A 14,198-nucleotide genomic window follows, 5' to 3' on the forward strand; every position below is an offset into this window, starting at 1 on the left:
GGGTTTGCATCTAAAAAATAAATTAAAAAACTAAAAAGGCAAGTAAAGGCAAATCAAACTTGAGAACAATTTCTAAACGGAGAATCTGATGCTCTAAGTTTTACAAATAAAGCACAATAAAGTTTTGCTGGTGAACCTGCTACTAAGCCCAGGAACATAATCCAGCTCTACATGGTTGTCCTTTGTACCAACAGAACTCCAGTAACCTCAGTGAGAAGAGTCATGGCCCTGCAGTTGACTATCCACATTTCTTTAATGTAAGTCAAAGCCCATTACAATGCATCCTGTTACAATGGAAATCTTATTTTTGGAAGTCCACTTAATTATTTTGAGCAACACTATACACAACCCAACAGATACAATAATTGACAACTTGTTGAAATGTTAGAGCTAAACCACAAAGAGTAACTGAGTAATGTTGACAACCCCAGTATTTATTCTCATACTGTGCTCAACATTAGATGATCTATAAAATTCAACTGGCAAACGGAGATCAAAGAATTGTGCTTTATCTTGAGCTTGAATTGGATGACAAGGAGATTAGGAAATCCTAAGTGGAAAAATATTCAAATCATTGTGCTTTCTATATATTTTTCTTACTACCTATTTCCAGTTATAAATCTTACATCTGTGCCTCTGCATACCATTTAAGTACAATACTAAACATTCTTTAAAATCATTTTCTACTAACTATAAAAGGTACACTCAGATAACTGTAAAATCATTTCCTTTTAGAAGAAAAGCATCAAATATTCAGGAACTTTATTTTTAAAGAATAAATCAAATAAGACACAGCTTTCATTTACCTAAACATGCATAATCCAACCTGAATATAAAATGCACTTCACTGGTAAATTACACATGAAATACAAAGGGAATGCAATTTTACATATGTAAAATGATTGCTAGCTATAGCAATTTAACAGTCAAATTTATCAGAACATTATACATTAAAAAACACAAACAACAACTTAAAGCCAAATATCTATAGTAAACCAAGGAAAATTCTGATATGGAATGGTTTGACTCAAAGCAAAGAATAAGGCACCTGCTATGAATTTAGCGCAACCATAAAACAGAATTAGTTAACCAAGACACTTGTTTCAAAAAGGGAAACAAGTACAGAGATTAACTGGGTGAGAAAGGCAAGTAACAATTTAGTTAAAAACCTGCTGGCCCAAGGTCAGTTGATTCATTTCTTACGCCAGAACAGTTAAGTTCCTGAAAGTCCTTAACCACTCCGCTCCCTTACTGTTCTCCTTGTTTGAGGGTATCAGAAGCCCCCTATGAGGTTCACACTGTGTATAGACTAGGTAGCAGATTTCCCTTCTGTTCCTCTTAAAACAGCTTATTTTAAAAGAAATATCCTGAGGCAATTAACAAAGCAAACACAAGCAGCTTTCTTTCCAACGCATTAATACATAGACACTGCTCAGGTTTTTTTTTCACCAAGTTATGGCTAAGTATACAAATAGCCAACACTTGCAGTTTTCAACAGTACTAGAAAACCCAAAACCTGCCCTATGATCCTCACCCTCACCATTAGTAAAACGTAAATTTGATCAATCATAACCTACAAAGTCATATAACAAAGGGAAGACTAAAGACTGATCATTATCAGTAAATCCATTCAATTCCAGATGCCACTTTAGGCTGATGTGTCTAGTACCCTAATGATTAGGTACTACCTAATGATTGAAAAATCATTAATCTAGAAAAAGCATTTCCAAACTAAGGATAACTTTGTAGTTGATGTGCCTTTTTTTGCTATTAAAAGTGCTATTTAACATGCCAAAATGTCTTATGGCACATTGGACTCAACAGCATGTTCTGATGAGGCATCCATTTTTAGCAGTATTTTTCCCTAGAATTTTGTTTGGCATTGTAAACCCCTTTGATATATTAAAATAGTTCTGGTGGAATCAATGTAACATAATCAATGTAACATAACCAAACCTTCCCTGATTGACTTCACTCCACCACGGTAGCTTTTAGTGAAACCACAGTAACTGATTAAGTCAGAAAATGATCAAGTTTTTTTTATGGCATCTTGGGTTACTATACTCACTCATGCAAAATCCAAGGTAGTGTAATGGAAACAATATTGGTAAAACAGATGTTGTGGCTATAAACATCTCCCTTTATAATAGACATTTAGAAGCTTTTAAAAATTTTTAGATGCTAAAGGCTGTGGCAAAACTAGGCTGTGTAGTTGTTCCATTTATAAGCACCTTACTACAGCACAGTTACATGAACCTATAAGGGAGTGTGCTTTCAGTTCAAAAGAGTAATAAAGTGCCTAGCTATATAAAAACCACAAGATTTCAAATTGTAATTTAAGCTAACTGCATTTATACATTAGGGTTAACAACATCTAGATCCTGTCTATGCAGAGTTAGACTAATTGTTCATACTGTTTTAATAACCACATAAAAAAACTTACTCTTAATTGACTGAATAAGTAGGGTCCACTACTGTATCTTAACAATCAAATTTTATTGCTTTATTCATGTGGTGTTTTTTGCAAGGCACTGTGGTATGGACTAGAAAACTTGGAATGACTCATGAAGAAACCTTGGAATGACACATGAAGCATGATAGGAAAGTCATTCTGAGGCAGGATGCTTTACTGAATTGTTTTCAACCAGGGTATCAAACATCAGGAATGAGTTCAAGTTAAAATTCACAGGAGAATGGAAACATCTTAAGGTCAGTCACTTCACATGCCCATCCTGATACTTTGAATAATCTGGAAAATTGCTGTAAAAAGAAAGAGCAAATATTAAAATAAGCTTTGAATAAAACAGGTCTGGTGACTAACAAATATTTATTAAGGTAGCTGAAGAATCCAAAGGTACTCTTACATTTGCAAATGGTACATAACTTCAGTATAATAAGAAGTGAAGACAGGACTATCTGAATAAATAAAACAATGAAATATCCCTGAGTTACTTTTTTTATCTTAGCTTCGCTGAATTTTATGTCTAAGTATCCAAGAGAACTTGCAGATAAGTAATCATTTTACAAAGAACTTAAAGCACCAAAGCAAACAGGTTTTTCCAGCATAGAATTATTTTGGTTTATAAGCATCCTTTTAAGGCCTGGCCTATAACATATGCATGTTTCCTCATTCTCACAAAGCTGAAATTCAATCATCTTCAGGTTATATAAACTGCTTGGCTCTCATCCATTTATCAGGAAAGCTTCCAATTGGTAAGTGCAGAAGGCAAAGTGAAACGTTAAACAGAAATCTCAGTAACTTTAGAATGTGGAAAACAAACATCTACTTCAATATTAACAGCTTGCATATTAAGATGATAAATGAAGAAAGATCTTTTTTTTGTAATCTATTTGCAAAGGCAAGTGTGTCTGTTACTCTTACAGCAGGCTGCCCCGACACTTTTTTTTTTTAAACCATGTATCAAACGTTTCTTTTATTAACCTAAAAACATTTGACTCACACATTAAAATGCCAATCAGGTACATTTCCTCTACAGTGAATCAATTCTTTGCACAAGCTTTACTTTATAAAATATACTCAATTTTGACATTAAGACATTAGATTCTGGTATATGTTAAATCAAGTTCTAACATCTATATGTACATATTTATAAGTTTCTTTGCAAAGACTGATAATGGAGTTACAAAACATTCTAAATTCTCATTCCGTTAGGTTTTGTCCGGTCTTACATTTATTCCAACTCGAACATTACAAAGACCTGACCTCCTTTCTGATCTCCTGTGAGTACAAATTAAGCTGGGAGAAGTTTCTGGAGCACCACCCTCTGTGCATATGTGGAACAAGTAATTTGGCTCAGATGAAACAGAATTATGTGGAGTCCTCGGCAGGTGGGTTGAGAACTACGCAGGTAGGACTCACTACTGACCGATCACCACGTCATCCCAAATCCTTTCAGCCCAAGAGTCTACCTGATGGGAGCCCCCAAGCCACTTACCAGAACCACAGACAACAAAAATGAAGAGAGCCAATAACCAGGGTCCTACAGACGCCTTCTCTTCGGGGGCATTTCTCTGCAAAAGCGAAAATCCACCATTTCAGATGCAGAGAAACCACTCGGACCCCAGGCTCCCACAGCCTGCACGCCGGTCGCCGGCCCCCTCACCTCACAGGTCTCCCCTTCCGTTTCCGAGCCCCCACAGTCTGGCGGCTCGCAGACTAGGGCCCCTACCCCTCCACGGCACCAGCCCACGGTCGGCTGGATCCGGGAGAAAACGCGACGCGGCCCCAGGGACCCGGACTCCGCTCCGGCTGCGGAACGCAGAGGGGCGCCCGCTCTTTCCTTACCGAGGTCTTGGCGACGTTGCCGCGCTGGGTGATGTTCTTGCTGTGCTTCTCGTTGGCCATGCGGATCCTCTGCTTGGCGACCATCTTCGCGGCGCCACCACCTGCCCCGGCCACCCCTCGGACTCGCTCACTCTCCTGCCTCCTCTGGAACCGCTGCGAGGCTCGGCTCGAGGTGCCCGCGCCGCCGGAGCGCCGAGGTTCTCAGGCCAGACGCTAGCTACGGCCGCAGGGCCTGGGCGCGGCAAGCGCGGGGGCTGAGCACAAGCCGGGCGCCGGGCGCCGACTGACTGACCGAGCGGGGCGGGTGCGCGGGAGGAAGAGAACTGGCCGTCGGGTCGTTCTCGCGCCGCCGTCACCGTCGCCGCCGCCGGGAGCGCGGAGTGAAAGAGGAAGGAAACGCAACGCAACAACGGGAATGCGCAGCCCGCCGCCTCGATCTACTTTGGGTTCGGCTGCCAACGTCAGCACTAGGCGGGCTCCGCCCCGCGGAAGTGCGCGCCCCTCCCGCTGGAGAAGGAGGGCGAAAGCAGGCGCACCCTCCCAAGCTCTGTCAAGCGTCGCCCTAGATCTGCGCGTGCGCGTTCGGGCGCCTTTTCGCGACACTCCGTAACCGGAAGTGAATTGGCCCCGAGGCTGATGGCTCCGGAAACACCAATTCGCTGTCTCCACGCATGAGGAGGCGTGTAGGGGCCGGGTTCGGCCCTCGTGAACTCTCACCCGAGCGGTTTCTCTTTCCGGGACAACATGGCGCCGTCCACGCCGCTCTTGACAGGTGAGTTCTGAAGAAGCGAGGGACTCTCTTTCTTCAGACTAGTTTCTTATTTTTGTCTTTGCCTTTGAGAACTACCCGAGGAGCCGGGGAGTCTGATCTGCCTTTTCTTGTGGCTTGCGGAAAGGCCAGACTGTTGGCTTTCTTGATATAGCGTGGCAATCGGAAGTGAAGTCTCCGCCTCTGGGCTTTCGTATTCCCCCTCCCTTTCACCCATCCATCATTCTTGCTTGCGGATTCATCTTCTACAGAAATAGAAGAAGGGGGAGAAAAACAGAATGTGCTAGTTGAATTTGTGACACATGTGTCTGCAATACTAGTGTTACACGGGCCCTTGTGAAGTCATTTAGGTCTACAATAAGGACAAAGACAAACATATGAGTTAGTCCTCAAGAATGATCACGCACGTTAAATACACCTGGACTTAAGTAATTCCAGATTCTGGGTTTCCTGCCTTAATGAGGTTTGTAGGACTGAATAGGGAGAGTGGAGCTGTAATGCAGGTTTCAAATGATGAAGGTGTGGTTGGGAGAGGGTGTAGCAGTGAGCATGACAGAGATATTCTAGCAACATTTGATTTTGAAATGGTTATGAGCATATTAGAAGTAGAACATTAGAGGACTCTTGAAATTTTGAAGCTAAAGACAGAGTGTGTAGTGTTGGAGAAGATAATAAACTTAGACTGGAAAATGCTGGGGATGTTGCTTTACTAGGGTGTGGCTAAGAGTCTTTGCATATGAGTATTACGTAAGGAAAAGAGAGTCGGGAAGGAAAAGAAGGCTTTGCTTAAGTTCTGATAACTATATAGAAGGAAAAAGTCATTAAGAGAAAGGTTGTCTGCATTTAAGGAGGGAGACTATTCCCTCCCTTTCTCCCCACCCCTTGAAAGGAACCTTAAAACATTTTTGCTCTTTTTGCCAGTCTACATTTCTATTTTTACATTTTAAAATCTTTGTTATTAAGCACCATGCCCACCGATACTCAGTCTGTCTTCTGCAGTTTAGTCATCATTTATCAAACGCCGACTATAATCTGCTAGATAATATGCTAGGCAAAGATTGTTTAAAAGGCAAAGTTACATAATAAATTTTTTTTAGGTTCGTAAAGGTAGCTTGTTATTCACAATTTTTAATACTAAATGCTTATTTGAACTCTAATAAAAATACCACATTTTAAAATCTGATATAACCCCTCCTTCAAAAATACCTACAGTAGTTAGTTCCTCTCTGCTTACAGGGTAGATTCCATCCTATGTAGCATAGTTATGTAACCATTTATAATCCTTGAATTGCTCTTGAGACTCATTTATTTCCTTGCCATCCCATCTTATTTTGTGCTCCATCAATACTGGACTGCTTCTGAGTCCCTTTGAACAACCTGTTTCTTCAGTCTAGTACTATCCTATGCCTCTTGTTGATTTGGCAAACTCTTTTTCATCTGTTGAAATTAAAATTCATTTTAGATATCATTACTCTGTGAAGCCTTTCGTCACTCTACCCAACAGAGTCACTTCCTGGGCTATTTTTGTACCTTAAGTATATTTGAAATTTTATTTCACTTACTAAGTAGGATAATTAGCCATTCACTTACCTTTCTCCCCTGCTAGATTGTGACTCCTTCAATGTCAGCGACAGGGTCTTATTCATATCTGTCTTCTCAGTACTAGTGCAGTGCCTGGTAGACAATAGATACTCTAAATCAGGGGTCCCCAACCCCCGGGCCGGACTGGTACGGGGCAAGCATTACCACTTGAGCTTCCCCTCCTGTCAGATCAGTGGGGGCATTAGAGCCTCATAAGAGCACAAACCCTATTTTGAACTGTGCATACAAGAGATCTAGATTAGATTTATCTGTTTGGACTATCCTTTTAAATTAATGAAGGATAGCCACTTTATAGTAAATTAACCAAGGATGACAATTGTCTTACAGTGCTTAAAATCGGGGACTTTGTAAGAGCTTAAATGTTGTCTGTTCAGTCTACTGTTCATATTCTTATATTCTTAGAGGCCCAGAGAGATTAAGTGGTCAGATTCACACTGCAAATTGGCAGGATTAGGATTATACTTATGCAGATTGTTCAACTCCATGGTCCATTTTTCTTTCACTAGAACAAACTGTTTAATCTTTTAAACATTCTCAATGTACATATTTCATTCAACAATAGATTATTTTACTTCCAAAATCTTTTGTTAAATTTAGACTCATGGGATTTTAGAGCTGTGAATAATTTGCAGATTAGCCAGTAAATTTTGTTAACCCCAAATATTAATTGGGAATGACAAGCCAAAGCAGGTGAAAAAGGGATTTTTTTTTTAAACTCCTATAACCTAAAAGCCTCAGTACTGCTAGATCCAGATACTCACATGGCTTCAGAAATCTGCTTTTCTTTCTTTTTTTTTCTTTTTTTTTTTTTTTTGAGACAGTTTTGCTCTTGTTGCCCAGGCTGGAGTGCAATGGCACGATCTTGGCTCACTGCAACCTCCACCTCCCAAGTTCAAGCAATTCTTCTGCCTCAGCCTCCTGAGTAGCTGGGATTACAGGCGTGCACCACCATGCCCAGCTAATTTTGTATTTTTAGTAGAGGTGGGGTTTCACCATGTTGGTCAAGTTGGTCTCGAACTCCTGTCCTTGGGTGATCCACACGCCTCTGCCTCCCAAAGTGCTGGGATTACAGGTTTGAGCCACCATGCCTGGCCAGAAATCTGTTTTTCTTCATCTGTAGGCTCTTGCTTTCCTCCAGATTAAATTCATCTTTAAACTGACATTCAGCCAAATGCCCAGCTCCAAAGGAAAGAACACATTTTTGCCAGTAGTCTCAGCAAAAATCTCAAGGCTAGCTGCCTTTGACTTTGCTTGGCTCACCTTTGTATCAGTCAACTTTTAATCATGTAGTCAGGACTAAATTATATTCCCACTCCTGGATACTCCTCAAAAGAAAATGAGCGCCTCCTAAAGAAGAGGAGCTGGGTGCTAGGCACATAAAACAGCAATGTCCATTATGTGAAATTCACATTGTCTAATCTGCTTGACCAGTTGAAGTCACAGAGATAATTTATTGAAAATTGAGTCATTTTCCTAAACTAATATGTAGTTCAGTGAATGTAAGAGTTGGGAAAAGTATCATATTTTAAAGATGACTACACCCCTGCCATGGGATCCTTGTTTATTGAAGCCCTGTGTTTTTCTCTAACTCAGGCCTAGAGCAATAAATAGTATGAGTGTCTAAAAAGGCTAGTAAGCTTAGAAAAGATTATGTAGATGTTTAATGTATTTCACGCAGCTACTATGTGAAACTGGCGTTTATTTGTTGTTTTAATGAAAAGAACTGCTTGCATTCTAGATTTTTCTCTCTGCTAGAACATATTGCCGATCCCCTTTGATTGAAGAGGGAAATCACTAAAAACAGGGAATCACACAAACTCAGAATACACTATATTAAGCTAACTACACATTGTATTTAGTTTCACAGATGCTTGTAACTAAAAAGGATTCCTTGTTAGAAAGTTACATGTAGAAAAAAATTGTTTCAGTATTGAGAAGTTTTTTAGTCCATATTTATTTTTGCTTTTATTAGTTTTAAAACAGTTTATGTTCTGTTATGGACCTGATTTTGTGTTTTTTCTAATAAACTTTGTATCACAGCTTATCAGGAGTAAAACTGTATATGCTTTTATTAAATTTATTTAATAAAAAAACTGATTAAATCTAGCAAGGCATCTTAGAAGTACAAAATGTCAGTTTGGGCCAGGTGGCTTACAGCTGTAATCCCAGCACTTTGGGAGGCTGAGGAAAGCAGATTGGATTGCTTGAGCTCAGGAGTTTTAAGACGAGCCTAGGCAATATAGTGAGACCTTGTCTCTACAAGAAATACAAAACTTAACATGGCTTGGTGGTGCGTGACATGATCATGGTTCACTGTGGCCTTGACTTCCCAAGTCCAAGTGATCCTCCTGCCTCAGCCGCTTGAGTAGCTGGGACTACAGGCATGTGCCACCATGCCCAGCTAATTTTTGTAGAGACAGCATCTCCCTATGTTGCCCAGGCTGGTCTCGAATTCCTGGGCTCAAGCCATCTGCCTGCCTCGGCCTCCCAAAGTACTGGGACTACAGGTGTGAGCCACCATGCCTGGCCTGAGCCCTATTTTGTTTTCCAGCTTCATCATCCTCTAGCCACACAGGCCTTCTTTCTATCCGCTGGGGTTGGGTTTTTGCACTTGTTACTGTTCTCCTTGCTTGTTAACTGCCACTGATCCTTTACATCTCAGTATACAAAACACTTACGGATGCTTTCCCTAACCTTCCATTTTTAGGTCAAAACTCTCTTTTATACCCTCAGTGGTACCATATACCTTTCCTTTGAAGCACTAAACACAGGTATACAATTCTGTATATTTGGCTAATTATTTGATTACTGTTTGCAAAGTTCAATGAGGTCAGAGACAAGGCTGATTTTCTTTCCTATTATTTCGCCAGTGTTCGACACAGGGCCTAGGAGGTGGTTTGTTCGTTTTTTTCCCGCTAAGCATTTGTTGACTAAATGAATCTATTTATTTGGTTCAGCTTTAGAAGCATTTAATTCAACCATTTAAAAGAGTATAGTTTAGGCTAGGCATGGTGGCTCACACCTGTAATCTCAGCACTTTGGGAGGCTGAGGAGGGAGGATTGCCTTAGTTCAGTGAGACTCTGTTTCTACAAAAAAAAAAAAAAAGCCAGGCAGGGTGGCACATGCCTATAGTCCCAGCTACTTGGGAGACTGAGCCAGGAGCATCACTTAAGTCCAGGAGTTTGAAGTTGCAGTGAGCCTTGATTGTGCCACTGTACTCCAGCCTGGGTGACAGCAAGACCCTGTCTCAAAAAAATAAAATAAATAAATTTAAACATGGAAATAAGTATAGTCTAGTTCTGTAGATGATTATTTAATCTTGAACTTTGTTTCTACTTAATTTTTTAGGCTATTACTGTCATTGGGGCCTTAAATGAATATGTCTCATTCCACTTGTTCTCTTAGTTTGAGAAATTGTGAATATATTAATATTGCCATATATTTCTGAAAACTTTAAACATGTACTATATTTTTTATTACTTTATATAAAGCATACAGCTATCCTGTGTTCTAATATTTCCATTTTACAGATTGGGTCACAGATTCAGAGGTGGTAATGTATCCAAGGTTCCACAGGCAGTTATAAACTTAGGTCAGGCTCTGAATTCATGTCCTCTTTACCACAAGACAGCTGCCTTTCTTTCAGTGGTGACAAAGTTTCGAGTTTTTGTTTAAAAAGTTACATATTTCTCAGCAATTGTATGATTTTATGTAACAGAGTAAGAAAATATGCCCTTTTGTTGCTAGTATTCTATAGTTCAATGAAATATTTAATGATTTCATTAATATTTTCACTAAAGCTCTTTTTTTAAAAAAGATATTTGTGTTAACTGAGTCTTTATTAATAAAGTAATTGTGGTTCTTTTTATTTTACTTCTTTAGTCCGAGGATCAGAAGGATTGTACATGGTGAATGGACCACCACATTTTACAGAAAGCACAGTGTTCCCAAGGTATGATTTATTTTGTTAAGTAATGTTACAGGGAACATACAGTACAGTCTAAAATGGTTTTGTTGGTGGTGTATTTTGAACAAGAAAGGAAAAGAACAAAAGAAACGAGAACAAAAGAAAGGAAAAGAACAAAGGGAAAAAAATGAACTCGTTTTTATTGTATAATATTAACTGAAGATGAAAAGAATACATATTCTCTATCAAGGAAAATGATCTTCAGATCTGAAAATAGTAACTTAAGCCTATTTATAAGGTAGGGGGAACAATACTAAGAAAAAGTGTAGACACTAGTGTAATTGAATACAAGCCTTTAGTTTACAAGAGTTTTATCTTAAGGAATGAGAAAAACTTGCAAATTTGATAGCCAAATCACAGCCAGTAATATTAGTGAAATCATAATGAAAAAGATACTAAAAAGGGAGGACATATATATGCACATAGTATATAGCTAGCTAGATTAATTTTTTTTCCCCAAAGAAACAATGGACAAGTAAACCAAAAACTAGTTAAAAATGCTTATCTATAGGGGGAGAGAGTTACAGGATGCAGGGGACACATCTGTGAAAGAGCTTTGGTATAGTTTTGACTTTGGACCATATAATTGTTTTAAATTTAAAAATTAAATTAAAGGCTGGGTACGGTGGCTCACGCCTGTAATCCCAGCACTTTGGGAAGCCAAGGCAGGCCAGATCACCTGAGGTCAGGAGTTCAAGACCAGCCTGGCCAACATGGCGAAACCCCATCTCTGGTAAAAATACAAAAATTAGCCAGGTGTGGTGGCAGGCACCTGTAATCCCAGCTACTTTACTCGGGAGGCTGATGCAGAAGAATTGCTTGAAACCCGGAGGTGAGGTTGCAGTGAGCCAAAATCATGCCACTGCACTCCAGCCTGGGCAAAAAGATGAGACTCTGTCTCAAAAAAAAAAAAAAAAAAATTAAAATGAGAAACTAAAATAAGCGATTCTAGCTTTATATCAGGTTGGTGGCATAACCATATGAAGACCTGCAAAATTCTTTGTTTTTTTGAGACTGAGTTTTGCCCCTGTTGCCCAGGCTAGAGTGCAGTGGTGCAATCTCGGCTTAATGCAACCTCTGCCTCCCAGGTTCAAGCGATTCTCCTGCCTCCGCCTCCCAAGTAGGTAGGATTACAGGTGCCTGCCACCATGCCTGGCTAATTTTTTTGTATTTGTAGTGGTGACAGAGTTTCACCGTGTTGGCCAGGCTAGTCTCGAACTCCTGACCTCAGGTGATCCACCTGCCTCATCCTCCCAAAGTGCTGGGATTACAGGCGTGAGCCACCACGCCCGGCCTAATAGTTTTCTTTTTAACTGAAAGTTGATATTGTCATTTGAATCTACTATAGGATAGAGTAAATTAATTGTATTAATGTCGTTAGGCACCAAGATTTTTCAGCATTAGAGTGAAAAGATAGACTTGCCTGTATCAGTATGAACTCATGATTTCTTTTCATAAAACATTTGCATTTCCTAGTTCTGGCCAATGAAAAGGCCTGGAAGCAGCAATAACACAGTAGCAGTGAATACCCCATCCTCACAGATTGTGATCTCTAAATACAATTCTTCACTAAAAGGAACCACTTCCTTGGAGAGGTAGTCAACTCTAGGTCTGGGACAGAAAATGTTCAAGTTGATATAGCAATTTTTGTGCCAGAAAGCAAAGCTGTAAAAGACTAATGAGATTTTGTTAAAGGGTCTTAGGAAGCAACTTGAAGAGATTCACACCAACCTAAGATGGGAACATTAAGAATTATGAATAGAAAGATAAAGCATATCAAGTATATAAATGCTCCCCTGAAAAATCCTTCCTCCATTTAAACCTTACTGGTCAGCATTGGTGGTTGATGGAGTCCTCACTCATTACTTTGAAAATTGATAAATAAAGGGAAGGAATCAAGCATTTATCTTGCCTTTTTTTAAATTATTATTATACTTTAAGTTTTAGGGTACATGTGCACAATGTGCAGGTTTGTTACATATGTATCCATGTGCCATGTTGGTGTGCTGCACCCATTAACTCGTCATTTAGCATTAGGTATATCTCCTAATGCTGTCTCTCCCCCCTCCCCCCACCCCACAACAGTCTCCGGAGTGTGATGTTCCCCTTCCTGCGTCCATGTGTTCTCATTGTTCAATTCCCACCTATGAGTGAGAACATGCAGTGTTTGGTTTTTTGTCTTATACAAACTGTTTCTAAGAGTAACCAAGTGGTTGATGAGAAAAAGAATTTTATAGACGAATTCCAGTTACTAAATGGAGAATGGATGCTGGATCAGACAGTTACCATTTTGTAATCCTCAAGAAATTGATCTAGGCCACTGGTTCTCAAACTTTACCAAGCATCAGAATCATCTGAAAAGCTCGTTAAAATCCAGATTGCAGCTTCTCTTTCCAAATGTTCGGATTCATTAGATCAGCGGTAGGGCCCAGTAATTTGCGTTTTTAACAAATTCGCCAGTGATACTGATGCTGCAAATCTGGGGACCCCCCCCTTTAAGAACCACTGATCTAGACAGACAGTCATCAAAAGATGCTGAAACCTTTAGCTGAACTGTTTGATGACTGTTAATGGGGAACTTTATAATCAGGCTGTTGTCATCTGACTCTAGTGACCAATTTTTATTAGGCCCAGTTCTCTAGAACCTTGCTACAGGAAGCATGGGCCCAACCAAGACCAACTATACTGGCGTCACTCCTGAGCCAGTACAGAAATGCATCTCAGGCCCTACCCAACTTACTGAATCAGAATCTGTATTTTAGCTATATCTTCAGATGATTTATATGCACTTTTTTTTTTTTCCAGAGTCTTGCTCTGCCGCCCAGCCTAGAATGGAGTGGTGTAATCATGGCTCACTGCAGCCTCAACCTACCAGGCTCAAACAATACTCCTGCCTCAGTATCCCAAGTAGCTGGGACTATAGGCGCATGCCACCATGCCTGGCTAATTTTTGTATGTTTTGTAGAGATGGGGTTCTCACTATGTTGCCCAGGCTGCTCTCCAACGCCTGGGCTCAAGACATCCACCCGCCTTGGCCTCCCAAAGTGCTGGGATTACAGGCCTCAGCCACCATGCCTGGCCTGTGTGCACGTTATTTATTATTTTGCACATTATTTATTTACTTAATATATTTATTTTGAGATGGAGTTTCACTCTTGTTGCGCAGGCTGGAGTGCAATGGTATGATCTCGGCTCACTGCAACCTCTGCTTCCTGGGTTCAAGCGATTCTCCTGCCTCAGCCTCCCAAGTAGCTGGGATTATAGGCGCCTGCTACCACACCTGGCTAATTTTTTTATTTTTAGTAGAGACGTGGTTTCACCATGTTGGCCAGGCTGGTCTCGAACTTCTGACCTCAGGTGATCCACCCTCCTTGGCCTCCCAAAGTGCTGGGATTACAGGCGTGAGCCACCACACCTGGCCCTGTATGCACATTAATGTTTGAGAAGCACTACTCTAGAAAACCCAGTCTGGCTGGGCGCGGTGGCTCATGCCTGTAATCCCAGCACTTTGGGAGGCCAAGGTGGGTGGATCACTTGAGTCCAGGAGTTCAAG

At 40.4% G+C, this 14,198-nt stretch overlaps 2 protein-coding genes across 3 annotated transcripts in view; one reads left to right on the plus strand and one right to left on the minus strand.

Moving 5' to 3' along the window:
- Positions 1 to 234: 234 nt before the first annotated feature.
- SERP1 (stress associated endoplasmic reticulum protein 1) lies at positions 235 to 5,427 on the minus strand. Its single transcript, XM_030822716.1, has 3 exons — positions 4,307 to 5,427; positions 3,957 to 4,032; positions 235 to 2,760 (listed from the first exon to the last, which is right to left on the minus strand). The coding sequence occupies exons 1-3, from the start codon at positions 4,388 to 4,390 to the stop codon at positions 2,720 to 2,722; spliced, it is 201 nt and encodes a 66-aa protein (XP_030678576.1). The 5' UTR covers positions 4,391 to 5,427; the 3' UTR covers positions 235 to 2,719.
- Positions 4,926 to 14,198, plus strand: part of EIF2A (eukaryotic translation initiation factor 2A) — a 37,922-nt gene continuing 28,649 nt past the window's right edge. Inside the window, exons 1-2 of one of the 2 annotated variants that reach the window (XM_030822713.1) lie at positions 4,926 to 5,078; positions 10,561 to 10,630. In XM_030822713.1, the coding sequence (XP_030678573.1) occupies positions 5,051 to 5,078; positions 10,561 to 10,630 (98 nt within the window). In that variant the 5' untranslated portion in view covers positions 4,926 to 5,050. The remainder of the gene's footprint in view (positions 5,079 to 10,560; positions 10,631 to 14,198) is intronic. The other variant, XM_030822714.1, reaches the window with a different exon arrangement.

The sequence above is a fragment of the Nomascus leucogenys genome, chromosome 11 (assembly GCF_006542625.1).
Source record: "Nomascus leucogenys isolate Asia chromosome 11, Asia_NLE_v1, whole genome shotgun sequence".
NCBI classification, from domain to species: Eukaryota; Metazoa; Chordata; class Mammalia; order Primates; family Hylobatidae; genus Nomascus; species Nomascus leucogenys.

What these genes read in the sequence shown, in the direction of transcription:
- SERP1 (XM_030822716.1), bottom strand. Translation starts at nt 4,390, where the DNA reads ATGGTCGCCAAGCAGAGGATCCGCATGGCCAACGAGAAGCACAGCAAG. An exon ending in GCAACGTCGCCAAGACCTCG is followed by an intron (nt 4,033 to 4,306) that starts GTAAGGAAAGAG and finishes TCGCTTTTGCAG; the next exon opens with AGAAATGCCCCCGAAGAGAA. An exon ending in TTTTGTTGTCTGTGGTTCTG is followed by an intron (nt 2,761 to 3,956) that starts GTAAGTGGCTTG and finishes TTCTTTTTACAG; the next exon opens with CAATTTTCCAGATTATTCAA.